The following is a 24987-nucleotide window of genomic DNA, read 5'->3' as shown; positions in this document are numbered from 1 at the left end:
CGTCGACCAAAAGGTTACAGGAATCATTTTTCGTGACTCAGCCGGAAGAACGCGAAGCAACAGTTACCACAGAAGCGAGTGCCATCGATTCGAAGCCCACGGAAATCGTGAGTCGTGAACAAGCGGTGGCGGTCGTGCCATCGTCGGACGCCTCGGCAGGGTTGGCCGCTTGTAGTGAAAGCGTCGAAGGGATGATCACATCGCTAATGGCTTTACCGTTTACGCCTACGAAGATACCCGAAGACGATTACGCGGATAAAATTATAATCACCATGACGAGCCTCCACGAGCTGAACATTCGCGGCAAGTTTCAGCACATCAAAAACCTGCTTAACAGCCACGAGAGAATGGTGTGGTTCGCGAAGTTCCTGGTCGCCCATCATATAAGCCTTTTACGTTGCAATCACGGATTTTATTCAAGGTTGATGCAGTACGTCGGAAGCGATTTTCTAAACGGCCTTATATTATCCGAAACGTACCGGGCGACGAGGTCTATTAAAACAACGATTGCGGGTACAAAGATGTACTGTCCAACCTCAGCGCCTTTTTGGGTATTATTACGACCACGTTCAACAAGTGCAAACCTACCGAAGCAGCGGATATCCAGCTTGTCAAGCGATAAGTTAAAGCATGCACGGTTAATGGTCGTCAGTATATGTATTTTAAATGATTAAAAAGTTATTTCTCGATTTAAATGTTCCCTAATTTTTTAACTTATTCTAAAAACATTTGTTTGTAGATTTTTCTTCAATGTTTTTGTACGATTACGTGCAACTATACGATTGTATAATATTTCTCTTCACCAAACTGGTATTTTTTTTATTAGACCATTTTTGGAACTTTGTGTATTATAGGTGCATGAGAATATATATTATCATTTATAATAAAAATGTATTAATTTGTGTTTATATTTTATGATTTAAAAAAAAGGTTTTGTCTTTTATAAATCGAAATAATTGTATCTAAAGTCGATGAATTTAAATTATCTGAATTATCTGTTTGTCCAGCTTTAATTTGAAGAAGTATTTAGTAAATTAGGAGTGGCGGTATTTTAATTAAAATCAAACAAATGTATTTGATCAATATGTAATTTATTAGGGCATAAAGTTTCAAATAATAAGATTAGACTAAAAGAAAAACATTAAGATACTCTAAAACAATTTCCAAATCTACATAAAGTAAAAAATATACCTCAATTTATTGGCTCAACTAACAATTAAAGATATTTAATTAATAATTTTGCAAATATTGCTAACACCTTTTACTTAATTAACTAACAAAAAACAAAGATAGCAATGAGATAAAAGTATGATAATTTCGTATCTGCAAAAAAAACTATGTCTGGTGAAGGAACCATACGTTTATAAAGAGATTGAATATGAAATTAGGATTGTATTGATTTTTAATTATTTGTAAAGATATTAAAATACAAAAAATGAATTAATTAATTATGTAAATTTTTTATAATTTGATATTAAAAATATTATAAAATAAATCATAATAGTAAAACCGAAGATATAATAAGTCTTAGATGAAGTGGTTTATTATGATATATGTAAGGTTACCTATTTAACTAAAAGTATGACAACAATTAGTTGCCTACCCGTCAAAATCAAAAGGCGTAAGATCGAACACTTTTTATTCCTACGATCCGTTTGCTCATTGTTTATCTTATTTGTTATGTGAATAATTGGTTCAAGACAGTGGCTGCTATTATTATATTATTCTTAAGTTTATTCAAAAATCTAATATTCTTGTAAAATGCTCATGTGTCTATTTATAGTTTATACCAATTGGCAATTACCAAATATTGTGGCAATTAATAATTATTTAGTATGCAGTATTTTCAAAATGAAAAAAAATACGTTTGATTTTTCACAAAAAACGGCTTATAACTAAATGATAACGACCGGCCCTTTGGGATGGTTTTTAATCAGACAGGTGCAAATACCCACCTTTCACCCCTCCTCCTAATGACGCGACTGATACACTTCACTAATTGAAAAAATAATTTTTTTTATGTACCTACTAATAATGTTATATTTTTATGTACTAGGTAATATAATATATATTAATAAATACGTAAGACTTTGTATGTTTAAAGTAAAATTTTAAAAATAGTATAGGGGGTGAGGAGAACGTAGCCCACCACGATTTAATTAACTTACTATATCAACGCATACGACAAGCTAAAACCATGCTACACCATTGATATATAATCATAGGTGTGCGCACGGGGGTGGCCGGATGGGCCGTGGCCCCCCCTGCAGACTCTGGTTTTTTCTTTTATAAATGTATATCTATATTTTACAAGATACCGAAAATTTTTACATTTTACATGAATAAAGTAAAACCAGTTTTAATCTTATAGTATATAATTGATATCTGTGAATAAAGTTATTAGTTAGTAATCAGACTAATCAGAACTTGTATATAATATAAAAATTGAAGATGTAATTGATACATTCAAAAGCCTTACTCCCGTGGACAGAAGTATGGAGTTGTAAATAGTATAATAATATGTAAATAAGGATTTCTTAGATATAAATTTTGTAAGTTTAAATAGTATTTATTTTTATATTTGCATATTGAATTAATAAATAATTTATAAAATTTAAAATATTTAATTATACTAGTAGTCTTTAGTGCAATAATCTTTGGTTCACTTTTTTTAAGGGCCCCCTCTGCGGACTTACACTAGTATTTTATCTTTCGTGTCGTTAAGATCTCGGTCATCCAAAAAGCCACGACTACTGCCGCTTTATCATTTGCCAGATATAAGTAAGTAATTTTTATCACAAGTGATTTCTATTAAAGGGAATTTTAGTAGATGGCCCATAGTCTGTGTTTTACCACATTCGCAGCATAAGGATCTTTGAAATTTAGATTTTCTCTTATAATTATCGTAATGCCGTATTTCTTATGTGATTTCTCTATTGCCAACTTCATTCCCCTGATATGTGGACGGATGTTATTCTTGTCTCGGTGTGTCTTTTGGACGCATATTATGTCACACGCATTTTTTTGACATATTTTTTTGTAAGATTTCGCTTTTAGTGTTTGAGAATCCTTCGATATTTATTGAAGTTGTTATGAGGGCTGATCCTGAAAATGATTGTTTTAGGTTCCTTGGCATGGTTGACATAGGCATTTATAGTCAAAACTATTTAGAAAAGACTGAGATCCGTCGAGGGGTGCTAAAATTAGTTACTAATAAATTCTAATTTAGAAATAGCGCTATGCAGGGGACGTCGTGTGCAGGTTTTTACCAAATCCCCCACACTAGTATTAAGCGAGTGTTTGTAAAAAAAATGTACCATCAGTCATTCTTTAAAACAGGTTATTCATCGTCATTCAAAAATAATAGTTCATTATATTATTCTAATATACATTTTTCTAGAAATATAAATATAACAAATAATGGATGTTTAAAATTACATTTTTAGTTAATTACAGTGTTGTATTTCAAAAAAAAAGTCATAGGTAAGAAAAAAAAATATTAAACTTGATAACATGGTCAAATTTGTCGATCAATAATTACTGTGTACATGATGTGTAATTGGTATTGAATTAAATTCTTTTGCTATAAAAACATATTACTTTTTATCAGAAGAAAATATGTAATCCTAAATATAGTCCTAGTTGAAAATTGACGTTTTTGAAATTGTCAATCTTATTTAAATTTTTTTTAGTTTGAAAAAGTTACTGTACATTTTTAATTTTATAAAGATATATTAAAGATTAAAAAAGATAAAATACAAGTTCGTATATAACAACTATTGAACCTCAAAGGTTAGTTCTAACTCTTGGCGCTGAAAACATAAATCTAATATTAGATTGTGTACATAATACGAGTATTACTTATTATTAGTAGACACTTGTGTAATTCATTTTTGATTTAGATTATTAAATAATTTAAATAATCTAGACATTTTGTATGATCCAATCAAACCACCAAATACTTTGGTAGTACAGCAAAAAATGCAATACGGTTCATTGTGTATGCACGTGAGCAGTGGTGTGTTGACAATGTTTTTAAGGAGCGGCCGTTCCATCAAAATTTTAGGGGTGGATGGTTAATAATTAGGTGGGTACTTTTTTGTTTACACGAAGAATTAAATTGTTATTTTGTAATCGTCAGACATCAATAGACTACATAATATCTAAATGTCACAACATAGAATAGTATAATAATATATAGGTACTGTATAATACGTAGCAGTGTTGAGAATAGGGTTAGTTTAGAGTATTATATTAAGTTATTAATATAATAGATAAAAAAAAGATATTTTCAAAAAATGTTATTTTTTGGTTAATATTTTGTATTCTAATAATATCTATGAAGACTAAATTACAATCAGGAGCGTATTTAGAAATGTCTTGTGGGGAGGGGGTACATGGTTAAAACTTTTCCATTTCAAAAAACTGTCGTTATTCATAAACAAATAATCAAAATACAAGTGTTTGATAGAAACATAACATTTTATTATACAAATTTATAATAAAACATATTTTTAAATATAATTTTTGTAATTACAATTACTAAAGACGTCTGGGGTGTTTATTGGCATATGCATCAACTACTTCTTCAGGTTTTATAATTATTTCAGGGTGTATATTAAGCAATGCTAATCCGTTTAATCGATGGTATCATATGATATATTGAGTATTTCACCGTGTACCCGTGCGTGAAAAATAAGAGTGCCTACAATAATAAATAAAGTATAAAATACGATGAATGCCTCCCCCCATTCACTTCCTCGGTTAGTTGTCCCCTCCGGACACAGGCCCCATGGGCTCAATCCTTAAATATGTCCCTGATTATAATCATTATTATCAACAGGTACCTAGGTGTTAAATGTTTATTGTAGTAATGTAGTGTACCATTAAGCAGTATTTATATATAATGTACAATATTTAATGACAGTTAATCATTAAAATGTTACACAAAAAAAAAAAAAAAAAATGAAAATTACATTGTACGTATCACAATGAATACAGAATATATAAGAAATTATTTTAAGTGAACAATATTGTTTTCCATATAATATTAATTTGATGATTTTCATTATTTTATAAGTAGTTAGTTAAGTAGTTAAATAATGACTATTCAGCGTTAGGTATATATATATATATAAATGTATTGTATACATTATTTTATGTTGTAAATAAATTATTATACATAGTATATACACATATAATTTGGTGCGCAATGGTGTTATGATTTTATCAGGTAAAAAGGGATCGGGGCGCAATCGTGTTGCACCGGTTTGTTAGCCCTGACACGCGCTTTTTTGTGGACATAGGTATACGCTAATATCTAACCCGATTTATGGGTAATAGCACAGAAATAGTCTTAAAAAGGTTGGGGACTACTGATCTATTATTTAAGAGTAGGTATTACAATTGATTGTAGAATAAACAATAATTTATTTTATAGTCAATGGTATTGCACTAGCCGTTTCGAGTGCTATAATAATTTTATCACCCGCTAATAGCTATCAATCAAGATGAATTTAATGTCAATTGATATTTTTTGATGATTTTATTTATGTTTATTTTTCGACCGTGAAACGTTTTTTGTCGTGATGTCACGTGATGTTTTAGTCAAAACAATCCAAGATGTTTGACCCAGTTTGAGAATATTTTGATTTTACTTCAATCAACGACGGTACGAACGTGATAGTAAATGATAACTATGGTTCATAACTATTATTCGTCCGCGAGACGATACTCACAATTTTCAAACGTGTACAATAATACTTATAAAAATAAAAAATAAAAATTAAAAGTAATTACGGCTATATTATATAAATTTTATAATTTCATATTATATATAAATCACTGTATTCTCGACTCGGACGACGGCGGTGGTCTCGCGTTGGCAACACTGCTGCGCGACCGTCAACTGAAGATGGGCGGGTAACGCGGAGGTGCGCACCAATATCCGAACCCCCTTCCATTTCCCTTTCATTTTCGTTTTGTGTTTGTAAACAACGTTATTAATCACTGTTGGATTTTTGCGCTAATGATTTCCGTGGCCGTGCCGTATTTTGAATTGAGTGCTTGCCACCGCGAATTTGGCAGGACCAACGGCCCCGTGGCCACCGATCGTTCGCCGAGATCGTCATTGCTATGTGTTGTTCGTCATCGCTGAAGCCGCGGACGACTAGAGACGCCGTGACCCGCCGAGGCAAGTTGACTGACAACGAAGACCACAGAAAAATGTAACGTTTTCCCACTCGGTCACTTTTCACTTATAATCCCAAATTGTATGCATAACTATCGTCATTTGCGTACTTTTATATACATTTATTTATGGGTCAAGTGCGTTCCCGTCTTAATGTCCCTAAAATGTCCAACTGATTCGACGATATGTGTGGGCTCATAATCGACAGCAAGTCTCTTTTATTTTCGAGTTTCCCCTCCTCCATTGATGGTGTTTGAACGACGTTTGCGTTGAATATGAACTGATGAACGAATAATCGTAGTTCAGATATAACATTGTGCTGTTAAATACCATCAGTTTATGGTGGTCAGTTCCTGTATGTTTTTGTTGAATTGAAATAAGTTCCACCTAAAGCTACGGTTTCTAAATATGCAGGTTCTGACTAAAATTTTTTTGACGAGTTCTGACAAATTTGTTTAAATAAATGGTTTTCATTGTGAGTGTGTACACTTGCAACAACGATAATATCAGAACATACATGATGTTAGAATCAGTTGAGCGTTGAAACAAGTTTTATTTTTAAGTGCTAACTGCATCTGTTTTAACGTGATTTAATTATATCATTTTAATATTTGAACCATGGATTCTGATAAATTAATCAGTCTCGTGTATGAGAACCGGTGTTAGTGGGACATTAATATTAACATTTTAAATTCTACTTTGTCTTATCTTCTAGAAAATAACTTATTGACTTGGTCTTATTTCCTACCATTTAATAGCAATTGCTTTAATTTTAACTTTAACTTTTTTCACATTAACGGACTTTCAAGAAACTACAATTCATCAAGATCATCCATCTTTGCTGGGTGGCAGAAACTTATTTTCAGAATATCTTAAAATGTGCACAGTGTAACCACTTTGTTCTGACGAGGATTTCATACGTACTCACTAGAATAAATGTTTGTTAGAACTCGCATACATAGAAACCGTAACTCAAGTTTGAAATATATTCTGCTATCATTTATTTAATACAATCGTTTTTAACATCTGGTGTTTTTTATGTTATTCTATTTTACAACTGGAAATCAACATATTTAATAGAATAATAATTTTTGTAAACTATTTAAATACATACATTTTTCTTTTTTACCCAAAAATGTTTTCATTCAATTATTTATATTTTCTATAATATATAATAACAATATAAAGTTTCATTTAAAATTTTAACCTGGCCTAATATGAACTCAAAAAATATTTTCAAAGTTTTATAACTCTTATTATATATGAGTTATTATCTCAAAGCTTATTCTATAAATTAATTTTTAGGAATAATCTGTAAAAAGTGCATTGTTATAAGAATTTTAAAGAATCAATTATTTAATCTTACTTATGTTGTAAACAAAATAAAAAAGAATACTTATTTAATATAAAACTAATTTGTCATATTTATTTTTTTTTATCATAAATTATTACATTTTTATATCATGAATCAAATCACATTAAATATCAATATAATTTAGTATGATCATAATGATTAAATCATTGTCTGTAACCTGGGTATATTTTTTTTCTAAGAAAATAATTTAAAATCAAAAAAAAAACTTTGGTAATTTTTTTTAATTTAAGTAAAAGGATAATGAAAATTATAGGTTTTCACCTATAAGCAGTTTTTTGTGTATAATTTGAAATTTTTAAATGTTGGCACAATTTCTTATTTAAATATAATGCTTCTATGTAAAGATATTTAGTATTGTACTCACAGTTTTACACAATAATTAAATAAACATTATAGAAAATTTACAAATAAGTAATTTTCAGTGTAAGTAAACTATTTTTTTTTTTATTATATTAAATAATTTTACCTAGCATAAAAAATAAATTACTACTTAACTTATATTTCTATGTTTTATATTTTCACTATAACAATAGAATATGATATGATATATTATAGAACATGGTTTGTTTCTAAATCTGTATAAGAGATACCTTCAATATCCATGCAGAAAACTTAAGTTCATTTTATCTTTCATAAAATGGATATTTATTGTTTTCATGTGATTTTATAGGGTTTTATAATTTATATTGTATATATATTTAGTATCTATTTTAGTAGGTATATTATTTTTTTTAAATATATATTTCAAAATATTGAAAATAATCTACTGTTTGTAATTACTTAAACTTAAATGTATGTTAAGTGTATTATCTTTTTTATTATTCTTTGTTCCTACCAAGATTTAATTTATAAAATATATCTGAACTTGTTATTATAATAACTTTTTATTTGATATAAATTCATCTATAGCTAATTTAAACTAACCTGTTGTTTTATCTGTACAATTTTATATTTACTTGTTAACTGTACTGTACTCAGTAAATGTCTTGGATTTTAACTATTAGAATGTTTACTTTTATAGTTATATATTAAATTAAATTATTTATTAATTGAAGATAAAATTATTCTTAATTTTATTTATTCAAATTGTGAATTCAAAAATTGATCAGCAATACCTATAATTATTTAAATTCTTAACTAATAATAACTTTTTATGTTTAATGATAAATTTTTATTTAATATTTTCAATAAATACTATATCCAATTGTAATACCAAGTAAATATATAATTACTTTTAAAGTTTTTTTTTATTGAAATTGAAAATAATATCTGAAATTATAATATTCATAAGTAGGCCCTTATACAAATTTGTTTAGTGGGTTTCATTACTTTTTTTTTTTGAAGAAATAAATGAAAATAACAATAACATATTTATCTAATGATTGAGATTATTAAAAAGTAGATTTAATTTTATAATAATAAATTCTTATTTTATTTTCAGATTGGATTTTCATGAACAGATCGTGTTATTAGAATAATAATCATAAATTTGACAAGTATTGCATAAATTGCATCATTTTAAAATGAATAAAAAGTATACACATTTTTTATTTTGTCAATAACTGGTGTACTAATTGACATGGGTGATAGATTATTTATGGCAATGAGCCGTCGCCGCATATCTTGCCCATTGGCTGTTCAACAGCTGTGGGATGCGGTGAAAGTGATACGTTTTCAAAGGCAGGTACCAGATATTGATCGAATTACCAAATACATGACTAAAGTTCATAATATGTCTCCAGGTAAACTTATAGTGTTAAATTAAAAAATAAAATTTTTTTAAAACTATGTTTTGTGTTTTATAGAGGAAGTTGGACGGCAATTAAACTATTGTGTACGTGATGGTTTATTGATTTTGACAAAAAGAGTTGGTAATAAAGGTTCAAAAGCAGGAGTTGAAACCGAAGGATATAAACTACCTGAAGAAAAAGTTTGTTAATTCACCTTATTACATTAAAACTGATTAGTTATTAACTATTCTTTATTTTAGGCTGACAAAGATAGCCATGATTGGTACTGTTTTCAGTGCCATAGTGCTGGGGATGTTATTAGTTGTACTTCATGTTATCGAGTTTACCATCTTTCTTGTATTGAAAAAGAGGATTTACCAGAAAATGATGTGAAACATAAGTTCATTTGTAATATATGTAAAGTTAGTTATTTTTAACTAATATATTCTTTTTAATTGTATTAATTTATTACACTTATATTTTTAGAATTGTTTATCTACGAAAGAAGTTTCTAAAAAAATTAAAAAAAGTCAACTGAATAGACTTCTGTATCATACTACTGGACGATTAAGAGAAAAAGTTATTATTTTAAATTTAATTTAAAATTGCATTTTATAACCTTACATTTTCTTATTATTAATAAATTTGTTATTGTGATTAATTAGATACCTATACCATGGTCTGAGCGTAAAATTGCTACTACAGCTCCTTCAACATATGTGTCAGATAGACTGCAGTTTCAGAGTCAACTCAAAGGAAGCGATTTACATTTTAATATGAAGTCAGCATTAAAAGACAAAGATCCATGGAGGGTAGATCTTCTTATTTTTAAGTAATTTAATTTTTTATAATTTAATTTAAAAATATATATTAAATATTTTTCTTTGAATTTTAGAGTTATAGATCTTCAAATGATTGAAGACAAAGCTGATAATGATGATTATAAAAATGTGGAAGAGTTCCGAGCTGACATCTTGACTTTTGTTCATAATATTATTATTTTTCATGGAGGTATAATATTTAGTTTATGCTTATTTTGTCTTCTATAATTTAATAAAAATTATATGAATTTAATACACTTGTCAATTTATTGAATTCTAGTTCATAGTAGCTTAGCTGATTATGGCCGATTGATGTTAAGAGATTGCAATAAAGATTTAGAAGAGATAATGAGGTGTCGTTATTGTTACAAGTATTCTATACAAAAAAATTCTAAATTTTGGTTTTGTAAGCCATGTAAACCACCTCATGAGTTAGTGTATGCTAAACAAGAAGATTTTCCATATTGGCCAGCAAAAGTAATATATTAATTGATAAAGAAATTTTATTCAATACATTTTAAAACTGATATTTTAGGTTTTAAAAATTGAAAATGATGTATATGAAGTAAGATTTTTCGGAGGTGAACACCAGCTTGGATTAATTGACAAGTCACAAATACGGCCTATATCAGTGAACATTCATACCTTGCAGGTTAATATCCATAAAATGTCATATTATATAGTATGTTGTAAATTTAACAACATATTAAAGAGTAAAAAAATGTAAGTTAGGGTTGGAAAATTATACTGTAAATTTTTTTAGTCTCAAGGTCGTACTTCTCAGTGGAACAAGGCTTGTGAAGAATTACGTCGACATCAATTACAACTGGATAAAGTTATATTTGGTATTACAGCACAATCATCATCATCATCATCATCTTCGTCTTCAGAAGATGAAGAAGAATCTAAAGTTGAAAATGTATCTGTAAAAAAATGCAATGAAAAAAGTAAAGATAAAGATGATGTAGTTTCTATAAAAGCTGAGACAAAATCCGAAACTGATAATGAAGAATTAGAATTAAAAGAAGAAGAAAAGGAGTGTTCAGAAGAAGAACCTGTTAAAAGAAAGCGTGGTAGACCATCATCTTTAGAAAAAAAAAGCAGCCCTCCAAAAAAAGTAGTGAAGAAACATTTGTCGATTAAAAAAACAAGTCCTGATATCACTGTTGAAAAAAGACCTAGAGGTAGACCTAGAAAAGTGGTTGAACCTGTAATTGCAGATAAAACTCCTATTAAACCCTTAAAAACAAAAGTTAAAAGTCCAAAAGAAAATAATGCTCCTGAAGGATTAAAGGCAACAAAAAATACATCCTCATTGAAAATAAAATCTCCAGTTAAAGAAAGTGAAGTAGATGAAAATATAACTTCTACAACTGAGAGGTTAAAAGATCCTGATGTTGTTGAAGATGAAACAGTTAGTTCTTCATGCCAGGATTTAGTACGTTCTGTTAAAGTACAGACTAAACCAATAAGCAAGAAACCACCTAAAAGTTATATAAACAAGGTTGGTTTTTCAATTTATTGATTTGATGGATTAATTATAGTACTGAGATTTGTTTTAGATTCGTGCTGAAATGGAAAATGAGAAACGTAAAGCCCTTGAACTGTTAATTGAACAGCATAAAGAGGAGATAGCTTTACTGCAAGAAAACCACAATATTGCTTTGTCAGAAGTGAAAAAAAAACAATGGGTAATTATTCTTAACTTTCATAAATTTAAATTAGTTATAATCATGGGTTATTTATATTAAACATTTTATTTAGAATTGTTCAATATATTTTGTCCGATTAAAGTATGTTATATTATATTCTTGTAAGAACTGCACATTACTTGGGTTCCGTAAGATTATTTATAAGAATTGCAATATTACGGTAGGTAAGTTCTGTCCCATACGTTTGGACTCAGTTTACTTATTGTATTTATTGACGGTTTATTTGCGTCCAAAATGTCAAATTTGATTATAATGATTGAGAATATTGGAATTATAGAAATTAAGTGCAATAGTCAAAAAGGTATTGATGCTAATGACCATTAATGTAAATCAATTCATTCAAAATTTAATTCTTTATTTTGTCACTCATCCTATTATTTTTGTGTTCATAAAAAGTACTTAAAGAATTTTAAATTTATACATAAATTCTTATGAACAGTTTGATTAAAAAAAAAAAAAAAAAATAATTAAATCAAATTTCGAAATTTAACAACACAGAAATTAATAATATGTTATTTATAACAATGTATATTATTAATTTTTTCCTTATGTTGATTTATTTCACAATTTTTAGATAATATGACAGTAAACTTGTGTTTTATTTTTGTAGTATCTACACATAGCTCTACAATTTGTGAATTTATTAAAAATTGTAAACATTTTTTTAATAATTCTTAAATACAATTTATATAAAATTATCATATCAGAATCAACACATCGATAAATACATTAGGTAAATTACGTCATAATTTCTTGGACGCAATTTACTTCTGGTAATATTTACCATGTAACTTGCGTCCATACTGTTCAGACACAAGTTATCTGCTGTTATCTATTTAGAATGCATCATTAATAAGTTCATATTATAAATTATATGCTAAAATATTAAGAAGTAATCAATACTTATAAATGCATGTTAATAAACTATTATGATAATTATAAATATTGATTGCGTTTATATGTAATAGGTAAACACGTAATAAAGTCAATAATAATTTGCGCAATAGATAATATTTGGTTTTTTTCATTTTTGTTAAATGATTCATTCAATAAATTTACTATTAATAAATATCTGAAGCTGTAATTTCTATTAATAAATTTAATTTTAATCAACAATAAATCTAAAATGTAGACATATTTTATTTTTCATAATTAAGTTAATATTATTAAATAATTTTTAGTGTGTGAATTGTGAAAGTGAAGCTATCTACCATTGTTGTTGGAATACAGCATATTGTAGTCCTAAATGCCAGTTGGTTCATTGGAGTAGTGAGCACAAAAGACATTGTCGTCGAAAAAGATGATCTTAAAATAATTTTGATAGTATTTCAGCAAAAGAAAATAAATTTCTTGATGTTGAATTTTGACTATGTATGTACTATGTATACTCATAATGTATTTGTACCTTATTTATTTATAAGTATTATTATTTGATTGTTTTATTTATTAATTTAACTTATGTTAACCTCACTTTTTATATGAATAATCACTTAAAATGTGATTATTTAGAAACAAGTATTATTATCTATTTATTTTATTACTTTGTATTATGTAAATGTACATTTTCTCATTTTTCATGTACTATAGTTTTATTTTTAACTTTTGGATACCCCCTTTTTTTTTAAAAAAAAATTCCATCAATGTTTTTATACACACATACGTAATCCAACTTGTTAAATATGGCAGCAGGTACAATATATTTTTTTCTTTTTTTTCTCAATTTGCTTTTATTACAATATATTTAAAAGAGTAAATTTATAACAAGTTTACCATATTTCTTGATTTTAATTTTAATTAATTATACCTGCAACCATACCAAACAACAGCATAGCACTAAAATATAAACTAATTTTTAAAACAATTTGACATATTTATTTTTTTATCTTTGTAAATTTAAAGGATTTTTTTGCAAATAGTAAATATTTATTCATCACACTTAATATTTTAGAATTTAATGAGTTATTATTTTATTTTTATTATTATTGTATTTGTTTTGTTTTTAGGTTTTTTTTTTTTAAAAGTTTTTTAGTATTTTACAAATAAATATTTTAATTTGTTAAATGTAGACATTTTTATATATATTTTAGATTTTGTGTTATAATTTTTAAAAATCTAGTTTTTAGGTCTAAATTATTATAAAATGGTGCTTTAAATTTAGGCTTAAATAATCATATAAGTTAAATATAATTTCATTTTAGCAAGTGCAAAGAATTTTATACTAAATAAAAAAAAATTAGCTTATCTTAAGTGGTTTTAAACTTAAACTGTAAAAAACTAATCGTAATGCTATTATCTTTTTATATTTAATATATATTTGAGGTAATAATTATTAAGCTTACTATTTTATGGTAAAGTTATGGTAACTATTATTCACATATAAAATGGAGCAATTCGAAATACATATTATTTTTAATAATATTTAATTATTTCTTCCAGTTTTCTCCATTTATTTATAGTATTTTAGTTAGCATCATTATGGATATTACAGATATACTATTATAATAATTTTACCTGTATGCTTATAGTTAAACTCAATGAGAGCAATATTTTAACGTGTTACATTATGTTTCAGCCCATTATTAGATAATTGGGAAGAAATAATTAAATATTTTTTTTTAGCTTATTCTTTAGCATGTAAATTATCATACAATGGTATATATATTTTTTTACAATTTCATATCTATACCTTGATGAATAATGTATTTGATCTCAGTTTTTTCCTTATTTATTAATAATTAATTCTTCCTTAAATGTATTAATAGAATCAAGCCTTTTACATTTAATTTGGTTAAATAATGTATTGGCTTAACAGTATTGTCATTATTATCAGACCACAATCTATTGTTGAGGGTTTTATTTATTGTATGGTAGAATTCAAGTATATTATTGTGTAATAAATCGATCAACTAAATTAAAATTGTTAGATCTGTTTTTAAGTTTTTTGAATTCAGTTGTTTGTGTCTTAGATTTAAGATCACTGTAATCGGTTGAATAAATTTAAAATGCTTAATTATCATGCTTATGTGTGTGTATATATAGGTACACATAAATACATAAAAATATAAAAGATATTGTTAATTAAAATATTTATAAAACTGAATGAATCATTGTTGTCTTTGTTATTTGTAATTTATTAATTTGAACTATAAATCAAAATAGAAGGACATTTAATAGAAAGGTTTTTGTTTGTTTTTTCGTCCTTTGTATGAATCTGACTCCTGATAATGGTTCCTGTATTTTTTCCTAATAGTTTACTAGTGAAAAAACAAAGACATTGTAAATTAACGTTATAGACTCAGACGTTAAATGACAAAAGTATGGTCGTATAAGTGTTGGTAACCATGTTAATTGTAACAAGTTGTTGGTTATTTGTATTTAAATCATTATGGACAGGTTAATTCACGTCGCGAAGAATTGTTTTTTTTTCAGCACTGTTTTTTACGTCGACCAGAGACGTCGTAGGTGGCAGGGCCAATGGGGTAGTCGCTCATTGGGGGGGCCATGGCTTCTATTTTTTCTTTAATTTTTTGTTATTTATTATTAATACCACACTAGGAAAATACGTTTTTGAAGTTATTCCACTCCCTCCCACCGACTCATATAAAACAAGTTCAAAATATTAATATAGAGATTATACATGAAGTTCGAACAAATACCTCTCGGTTCGTTACGGGTGGTTTCAGATGTGGGTAATAGATTGTGTCGATCAGGTAAGTAATGCATTTTATGATATTTCAGCATTATTTGAGTGTTGTCAAAGACTCAATTTTTATCTTACATTTTATTCTCTGAGTGAAACGAGGAATATATTGGTTATCATGACGGACGTTTTTTTTCCACACGATTTCGACCAGTTTGATCATTATCCAATAAAAAGTAAAAGGTAGGAAATAGATTGAAGTTGGTGTATGGGGGGAGGAAAGAAATTTTTTTAAATTTCACAATATTTTGTAAAATAATTGCAAAAAACTGTTGAAGATTTAAAGATTTATAATAATTAACGGTATAACAGTTTTAAACAGAATTGAATTGTTTTTATCGTGATTTAAAAAATAACAAGAGCAACTTGAAATGTTCACAGAATGCATATATTACCGTTCATTTAAGATGGAATAATTTTCAAAAGGTATTTTTGAAAGCTATTTATAGGTCATTGATAATGTTATCTTTTCTTACATTTAAAATTTAATACCAAGTTTCTCATACCTATTTTTTACTAATAAAACAAAAATTATTTAACTTAATTTAAAAAACAAAAATGTACGATTGTTTGTCTAAATTATAAAAATCATTTAAATTCATTTAAATAACTTAACCTAACCATTTAACCAAATTACTACATTTTGTAGTTAAACATTCATAGTTTTATAGTTTTTTGTTGAAAACTAGACAAGATTTTTCATAAGATTTTTTTCGCAGCCATAAAAAAAAGATTGAGACTTCTAGGCCGGTACGAGACTCTGTGGGGGTGAAAATGTTGCAAAAATTAAATGATGACAAAATCGGATATTTTAATGAATGTCCATTAAAAGATATGTTATTTAGTTAGAGGTATTTCATGGTTTCGAATTGTTTCAACAAAGCTTGTGCTATTTAAAGACATTTGACATTTTTGATTCTCATAATTTTTTTTGAAAAGTTAGAAAGTTAAAAGTTTAACCTTTACTCGGGGTTCTTCTACCATATCAAACATTTTCATACTTATGAACTGATTCATACGACCTCTTTCACTTGGAATCGGGTTTTCGAGAGTAGTGGAATATGGGTTTAAAATTTAAATAACCGATTCACCAATATCATTCAAACACCCTCGATCGTGGAGTCTCATTCGACCTAGGAGTATCCCCCTATTTCTAATTTTTTTTCCGATTCAAGTTTTCGTGACTCAGCGCACTGTGCTCACACGTATTTCGGTTACAAAAACAATAATAATAGAATACAATATTTTCTGTGTGTTTGCTTGTTTGTGTTTGTGCGCACGTGTATACTGTGTAATAAGCGTATTTAATTAGACAGCTTTAAGAAATTCGGTAAAATCGAATAATGACCGTAGCCAATAATTGTAAGTGCATTATTTTACCATGAATTTGCGGTGGTATCTGGTTTCGACGGTAAAAGCTTTTGTTCGAACGTTACCTATTCGCGAGCGTTCGCGCGTAACTGTATACAAACGGACGTATTACATTTTCCGTTTTGTATTATACTTACTTATACTAGATTTAGTGTATTATATAGTTCGAGTTAATTAGTCACATCGTTTCTTTCATAATTTTTTAATTTTTTTTTCTTATTGTTTCGTGATTTTGTTTCGCTCAGTGTTTATTTCAGACTATCTATCGCAGGGGTCGGCAACCCGCGGCTCGCGAATAATTTTTCATGGCCTGCAAAAAAGTGGTTAATTTTTGTGTTTTATTTTTGTACAATAAAATTTTTCATATAATTTTCAATACTATTCAATTCTTTTTTATTTATAAATAAAATGTAATCTAATCGTTAATAGTTGATGTTTATTCTATATAGTTGTATAGTCTAAACTGACTATACAACTATAGGGAATATACTATAATATATATTAAATATTTAATACTTATATATATTTAAAAATTAAAATTTTAAATATATTTAATCTATGTATTTAATACATATGTATCTAATATATTTAATCTATGGTCATAGTTACTTTGCGTTTGTAGAAATTAGTATTACACCGTGATTACGCCCGTACATGTGACTGTTTGCGTTTGTAATAGTTTCATTTTACAAGTAAATCCAAACATTATGGCGACTAAAAAAAGAAAAATTTGTGATGAGCATCGTTTTTTTAATAATTCTTGGGTTGATTTATACTTTTTCGTTAAAAACAAAGGTAAGCCATTATGTTTGATTAGTCAAAAAATTAAATTTTTTCTTAAAAGCAGTTTTTTCCAGTAACATTCATATTTTTTACATTCATATTTCTATGTAAAATAATCAAATATAATAGCAATACAATTATTAGTAAATATCATATGTAATTTTTTTTTTTTAATGTGGCCCTTGATAAACATTTGAAAAAATAATAGATATGGCTCGCGTGGTTTAAAAGGTTGTCGACCCTTGATCTATCGGACGAGGGGGATCGTAAATTATCGGGGTGGGGTGTTTGTGATATGTGGTATTCCATAGGATTAAATGGTTAAATAAATAAATAAATTTCTTCAGGAATATATATTTTTCTTTGAGGGAGGTGTTATTATCCCCTCCGGTTACCCCCTTGAAATAAACACTGGTTTCACGTTTTGCCTTGTGTCTGCATGTAGCACTAGGTACATAATACGTTTATTTAATTGTATCCGTAATTTGACACTATGTTATGCTATGTATGCTATTATCAACAGCGAATAACCATGTAGGTATGGGTATCATAATAATATTCGTAAATAAACACGAAATTACACGTTTTCGAGAAAAAAAAATACTGACATTTGTACAAGGTTCACATCATACTTTTTTAAGATAACTAAAAAAACCAAAACATGGATTATAATATAACTATACGATAAACAACATTATAGGTGCCGATTACTATACCATTTTAAATCGATGGTTCAACATAATAAATACAGGTACGATAACCTAACTCGTTTGATATAATTTTGTTTTATTTATTGTTATTCCCTTCATCATGGTATACTGTGCTCTGGCTTCATAATTTTAAGATCTAAATTATTGTAAAATAAAATTGAAAATATATTGTGAGTGAATTAAAATATTTAAACGATAATTCAACAAATACATTCGTAATAAAAATAATAACACTATATGGTAGTGAAAAAATGTTGTTTGTTGTCATTATATAACATGTGATGTTTACATTTTTATTTTTCAACTTGATGTCGTTGTTAACTAATTCTGTTTCTCAGTATTGCAAAGTATTGCAGATAAAATCATTATTTAAAAAATTGACTTATTTGTTTAGAAGTTATTTGTTTCGACTACTAAATTTTGTAAAAAAAATATATATTTGAAAAAACCAAATAATTTTGAAATGTTTTATTTTCATTTAAAAGTATTTTTAACGTAATAATTTTAAATTATACATCACTATTAATTGGAAAATGGCCAAATATGCACTTAGAAGTATAACTGGTTTCAATAAGTTAAATACAATCATATAAACCATTGATGTCATGAAACTTGATAATTATTTGAATACTGTTTTTAATATTATTACATATTTATTTATTATATTCATACTACAGGGGCGGGTCTTATCACTAACCAAGGGAGGGGATAATGGAGGTTTAAGATTTTAGTTAGTTGGTTTTTTAAATTTATATAAAATTTTAAATTACAGAATATGTTTTTGAGTCCCTCATAAGTAAGTCATTTTTTTTTACAATAATGACAAAGTTTAAATAGTTACATTATTGGTATCAATTTTAATCTGAAACCATTTTAAAATATAGGTAAATACATATAATTAACAACAAAATTGAACTATTTATTTATAAAAAAAATATATAAAATAGGTACCATATTCATCAATGACCATTGACGATATTTTATCATAATTATTAATATATAATAATACTTTGCTTTGTAAAATAGATAGCTTAGTCCCAAGGGAGGGGGGGCTAATGCCCCTTTAGCCACCCCCTTAAACCCGCCCGTGTCATACTATGTACTATGTTATTCATATCTATAATATATAATGGAAAAATCGAAAAGGTTAATTATTTTTCAGTTTATTCTTAGCATTTTGTGAATATATTGGCATCGTTAGCATTGAGTATAGAATATACACTCACACACACACACACACACAGACACACTGACATACACAATATAAGTTGGGCGTAATTTCACGAGTATAAGAAGTACCCCACGTATACATTTGAATTGGAAAATTCAAAATAATTAATATTAGTGGAAGATATTAATTAATATATATATATAATAGAATAAATGATCTATTTGGTCGGTACAACCCGTTACGTATACCGCCATAATTATTGTTATATAACTAGAATAAACAAATAGGTATGAATTTAAACATAAATATGTACATATTGTACTCGTAAATTGTATTAGTATCAATTATCGATATTAATTTTGTTATGAATTGTTTGCATGGGTATTATGTACAAACTATGTATATGTACAAACTCACACGTGGTCGTCGTTTGATGTCAAGTATGACGGTGTTCTTCCACCCACAGGCTATACTTGTATAGTTACCTACTTAATATATTTCGAGGAATAATGTAGAAGTGCTAAATTTAAAATTATTTTTTTTTGTCCTAGTGTAGTCATTTGATTTTTTTTTATTATTCAAGCTATACTATTTTTTTAAATCTATTTACTTTATTAAATATAATTTTTATAATTTTTTAATAGTTACTGACATTTATATTTTGATGTTTATGGCCAGTGGATAAGATGACGTCTTTTTTATTTAACTCAACGATTTATGATTGTATTTAGGATTATTTTTATATTTATTTATTTTTATACTCTCGTATTCAAATGTTTAATAATAATAATGGACGGGATGATTTAAAAATTATAATATATATCCACGATAATGTGTATGGTGTTAAATGGTATCGATGTTGACACGATAACATAGGTATATCTATTTAATTGTCAATTACGTTTCACGATCTATGCGTTTCGACTTTAACTGTAACCAATCTGGTTATTTTTTTATAATTCTTTGAGAATGAGTATATATATATATATATATATATATATATATTATCTTATAATATTACATATTTTACGACAGTAGATAAAGTTGCCTATCTTTTGTGTGTTCGTTTTTTTTCTCAAACGGAATGGTTCCTAGATTAATATTTATTGTTTTATTACTGTAAAATATGTAGGCAGGAATAGGAGGTAACTATTCGTGAAGTTGGTATATACGTATACGTTGTGGAAGTATAATGAGAAGACGGACTTGATAACTAATGTAATGTACTTATGAATATGTGTTTATTTAGAGAAATTTCGGTTAACTTCTGTTGTACGTAAAAAATACTTTCTCGGTAACTAGTGCTTGCAATCAACGTTGTACCAATGACTTATCAGCGTCGTGAATTTTTCGTGGCCCACTTCAAAAATGTATAAAACAATGATTTAAATCAGTCAATACTTGCTTTCAGTTTTAAACATTTTACTTTCTGGACATAATTTTTTACCATTATGCTCTAAAAATAATTCGAAAAAAAATAGTACATTTAAAAAATTGCACATTTTTAATGGTGAAAAAACTATTATTGATTTGTGTGATTATAAATGTTATATTAAGATCAGTACCTACTTATTAGCGGCGTTGTATAATATATCCAAGTTAAAAAAAAATATCGTAAAACATCAACATCGGTCTTGAATACTGAATAGGTACTCGAATTCTTATCAAAAATTTTATATTTATTTTATTATATTTGTTCTAAATTAGCTCTTAAAATGTTACCAACATTCGTTATACCAAAGTAAGCGAAATTTAAATCTAGCTATGTGAATATTTATTGTTTTTTGATAAAATAAATACATATATATTTTTTTTATTAACACACAAAAGTATTTTTACTTATCAAAGCATAGTTTTAATACCATTTTATTCATCATAATTGTAAGATTAAGTTAAACATGATTGTTTTATATAATTTAATAATTTTTAATATTAATCAGTATAATACCAAAAAATTATTTAAAAAAAAAGAAAAAAAAAATGATTAAAATATTTTTATTGAAATGCATTTCGCTGAACTGAACGTACATTGTACAGTTAAAATAGTTACAAGCCAATAAAAAATAAAATCTATGAATTGAGTTATTGTACGTGTTGTTTTTGTGAACTATTAGCTTTCCAGTATAATATATTATAGGTATATGCATTTCGTGTATGAATGTCGCGAATGATGTATTAACCAATGGACAATGGGAAATGGGGCCACTAAAAATCAAAAAACGAAATACATTATGATGTATTTTTTGTAAAAATAACTTTAAATAAAAGGATTCTTGTGTATATAAATATACAATTATTATAGCACTCTGCTCTAAGCGATTTCATTTATTTTCTCATTTTTCGATCTAATCAGTCTCTTGTTACTAACCAACTACTTATAATTCATTATTTCCATAATCACCGTGACCTTTTTCGTCTGATCTCATAGCTCACTAATTATTATTATACATATGATATTACAATGCACTAATTAGTTATTGTTATTCCTATGCTTTGTGATTTTATTATTATCTTTGTTTTTTGTATAATAAAATGTACAAATATAATAAAATTGTTTAGTTATTCATGTGGTTTTTTATTTTAACAAGAATCATGTTGAAAAAAATATTTCAATTGTTCATTAATTAAATAATGTGGTCTTTATTGGTATGACCATCATGAAAAATCGATTACTTTTAAATGTCGATTTAAATTTTGATAAATAGACCAGTAATTTATTTTAATATTTACCTGTATTTTATTGATAGTTTAATATTAATTTATCCATGTTGATAAATTATTGATATAACTATTGCATTTGAATTTAATGGGAAATATTGTTTTAGAAGTGTTGATGTGCATAATTATATATGTATGTATTAACTACTATAAACCGTAATGGTCGATAAATTTTTTTTGAATTTTGCATATAAGGTTAATAAGGTATAGTGATGTTTATAATAGGGACATTACCTTTTATGATTTAAAATATGATCGAGTAAAAAATTAATTTAAATGGTTTCATAAAAGTATAGATGAATATACGACAGGTAAATGACGATTAGTGTTAAGCAGCAGTAATTATCGGAGAAAAAAAATTTTGCTTTAACTTAAAGTTTATTCTAAATCGTTGTATTTAACGTATTATAGTTATCAAAAACGTCAAAGTACATATATTAGGATAAAAATTAAAACTTTAAAACGATTGAACATGCAAGTTGGTCGTAATTGAAGCCTTGGGCTTTTCTGTACGTCAGTGGTGTTTCGTATTGTAACAGGTTAATTACAAGCATAAAAAAAATTAAAAAAAACACCTATCGCATCATATTTGTTTCCGATCGCTAATATAACGTATTTATATACTTTTGCTAAGTGTTTTCGAATAACCATTATTGAGTACGGTAGATTGTGTGTGTGTGTGTGTGTGTGTGTTATAATACTTTGCAATACTCGTCGTAAAACTACCGTAATAAAACATGATAATTATTGGTTTATTTTTTATTTTTATTATTATTAGATAAACAGCAATATAAACGGTATGCATGTAGACGTAGTGCGAACATTTGTGGTTTTGCGGCAGTTTACCACCTAAACGTATCGTAACAATGCACCAACATAATATAGATGTATTTATATGTGTATTTGTATATGTGTGCGCGCTTAGAGGCCGAGCGACCACGGTGGTGACATTGACGCACGTGCATGCCATCATCGCAGCGAATTCCGCAAAACCCCCTGTAAAGTTTATATTGCACTGCAGCGTTACGATGATCATCAGACGTATGTGTGGCACTACTCGCGGCGCGTGTACACTCATGGGATTTAAGCGGTAACGTGATTTGGGAGCATGAGGGGTTAGGGGCATTTTCACCCCTTGAAAATGGCAAGTATTGTGTCGTGGTTTCGGAAATATCTTAACGTTTCAATTCAGTTTTTCTCACCAAGAATAAAACGATTGAAATCTAAACTCGCCCGTCGAGAGAAAAAAAAAAAATGAAAAGTATGAGAACCCTCGTGTTCTTTTGTTTGGCCTGCACCAATGCGTGAGTGTGTGACCATCATCACGTGCAGGCACAAGACTTCTGACTTGTGTTTGATAAAATAATACCTACATTAATCATAAACATGATTTATAAACACAATTCTTGAAGGCTTTTACGATGTATTTTTGATGCGTGCCCGTGCATTAATAATATTTAGTCGGCACCCGATCAACACACGGAACCATCGCGTTACGTATTGCATTATGTACGGGAAAACTTGACGGACTGTTAAGAATAACTGTAACCGTATTGCTTGTGCGCTATCAAGGGAGCGAGATGATAATAATGCGCTCCACCGATGACTGGAACTAAAATTGTTCACTGCTCCAGAACGAACCGCGTGCCTGTGTAGGAAGTTTCGTTAGCGCCACCGGAAAACTTGGAAAAAAACGCCTTTATACCAATTAAACATTTTATGTGTGATAATATTTTTTTCAACCTTTAATTTTACTATTTTTTTTTTTTTTTAAGAACACAATTTATAATTATTAGTTATTTTTACAGTGTACATTTTAACATGTTTCAACATTTGCTCTTCTCGCTTTAAGACTGGCGAATTTGTTGATAATTTCTTCACGTGAACTTTCCTATACGTGAAGTCCCTTGGGCTATTTCCATGATTTCTTTATTAAATTCACGAGCAGTGTGTACAATTAGACAAAATTTACACACTTCAAAATAGTATAAAGGAAAAATTTCGTTTTAAATATACGATTTTTGTGCTATTTTGCATCGTCCGTTCGACGACGGGGCAAGAGCTTGCGGTCTCCGTCCATCCTGGTCACCTGAAACGCGCGCGTGAAGCTCGTCCTCCCGCCGACATTCCGGACCAACTGGCCGTTCCCACGGAAGGATGAGATGTCGACACATCGCTGCGCGAATTTTTCTCGACGTGTGGCGCGCCTACCCGCTGTGGTCTCGAAACCACGACGGTGAAATGGACGGGGAGGAGGAGAAAAAAATTAGAGTACTTGCGGCGAAACGAACGCGTGTCGTTATACGTACGAATACAATAAAATCTAATGATTTCCTTGACGACCGCAAAGGACCAAGGTCGTACACAATCCTTGCGTTAAAGGTGTACACTGAAGAACAGGAAAGTGCTAGAAGTACGCTCGCAAACGGTAATTTTTTCCACGTTATTTTTTTGTTTTCTCGATTTTACCTCGTGAACTAAAGTTGTTATCATTACAATAAATGTGTACACAATACACATTTACGATACGTCGCAACGTTACGGTGCGTCTCGCTACCGACGGTTTCGTGGGGGTGGGGGTGGTCTCGTGAAACGGTAAGAAGAAAAATCTCACGTACGCGGTTGCGCGCGCGCGCGTGCGGGTGCCCTACCGGTACAGCAACCGCCGCCGCCGACGACGACGACGGTTTGGTGTGCAGTCACATG

At 28.2% G+C, this 24987-nt stretch overlaps 1 protein-coding gene across 2 annotated transcripts; it reads left to right on the top strand.

Annotated features, from left to right (window-relative positions):
• The first annotated feature begins 5972 nt into the window (after window positions 1–5972).
• On the top strand, window positions 5973–13238 carry LOC112687684 (zinc finger MYND domain-containing protein 11-like). 2 transcript variants are annotated; one of them, XM_025560544.1, is made up of 13 exons: window positions 5973–6227; window positions 9007–9099; window positions 9156–9307; window positions 9371–9495; window positions 9556–9717; window positions 9782–9874; window positions 9961–10127; window positions 10191–10306; window positions 10397–10593; window positions 10652–10768; window positions 10880–11620; window positions 11679–11807; window positions 13010–13238. In XM_025560544.1, the coding sequence occupies exons 2-13, from the start codon at window positions 9089–9091 to the stop codon at window positions 13130–13132; spliced, it is 2133 nt and encodes a 710-aa protein (XP_025416329.1). In that variant the 5' UTR covers window positions 5973–6227; window positions 9007–9088; the 3' UTR covers window positions 13133–13238. The 2 variants fall into 2 exon arrangements, with proteins under 2 accessions (XP_025416329.1, XP_025416328.1); XM_025560543.1 differs by having other exon boundaries at window positions 9007–9307.
• The last annotated feature ends 11749 nt before the right edge of the window (window positions 13239–24987 follow it).

This window comes from Sipha flava, unplaced genomic scaffold, assembly GCF_003268045.1.
Source record: "Sipha flava isolate LNK unplaced genomic scaffold, YSA_version1 35a_pilon_pilon, whole genome shotgun sequence".
In the NCBI taxonomy this organism is placed as follows: Eukaryota; Metazoa; Arthropoda; class Insecta; order Hemiptera; family Aphididae; genus Sipha; species Sipha flava.
The sequence above is the reverse complement of the archived record's forward strand: the minus strand, read 5'-3'. Positions and strand labels throughout refer to the sequence as shown.

What these genes read in the sequence shown, in the direction of transcription:
- LOC112687684 (XM_025560544.1), top strand. An exon ending in AGTTCATAATATGTCTCCAG is followed by an intron (nt 9,308 to 9,370) that starts GTAAACTTATAG and finishes TGTGTTTTATAG; the next exon opens with AGGAAGTTGGACGGCAATTA. An exon ending in TATTATTATTTTTCATGGAG is followed by an intron (nt 10,307 to 10,396) that starts GTATAATATTTA and finishes ATTGAATTCTAG; the next exon opens with TTCATAGTAGCTTAGCTGAT.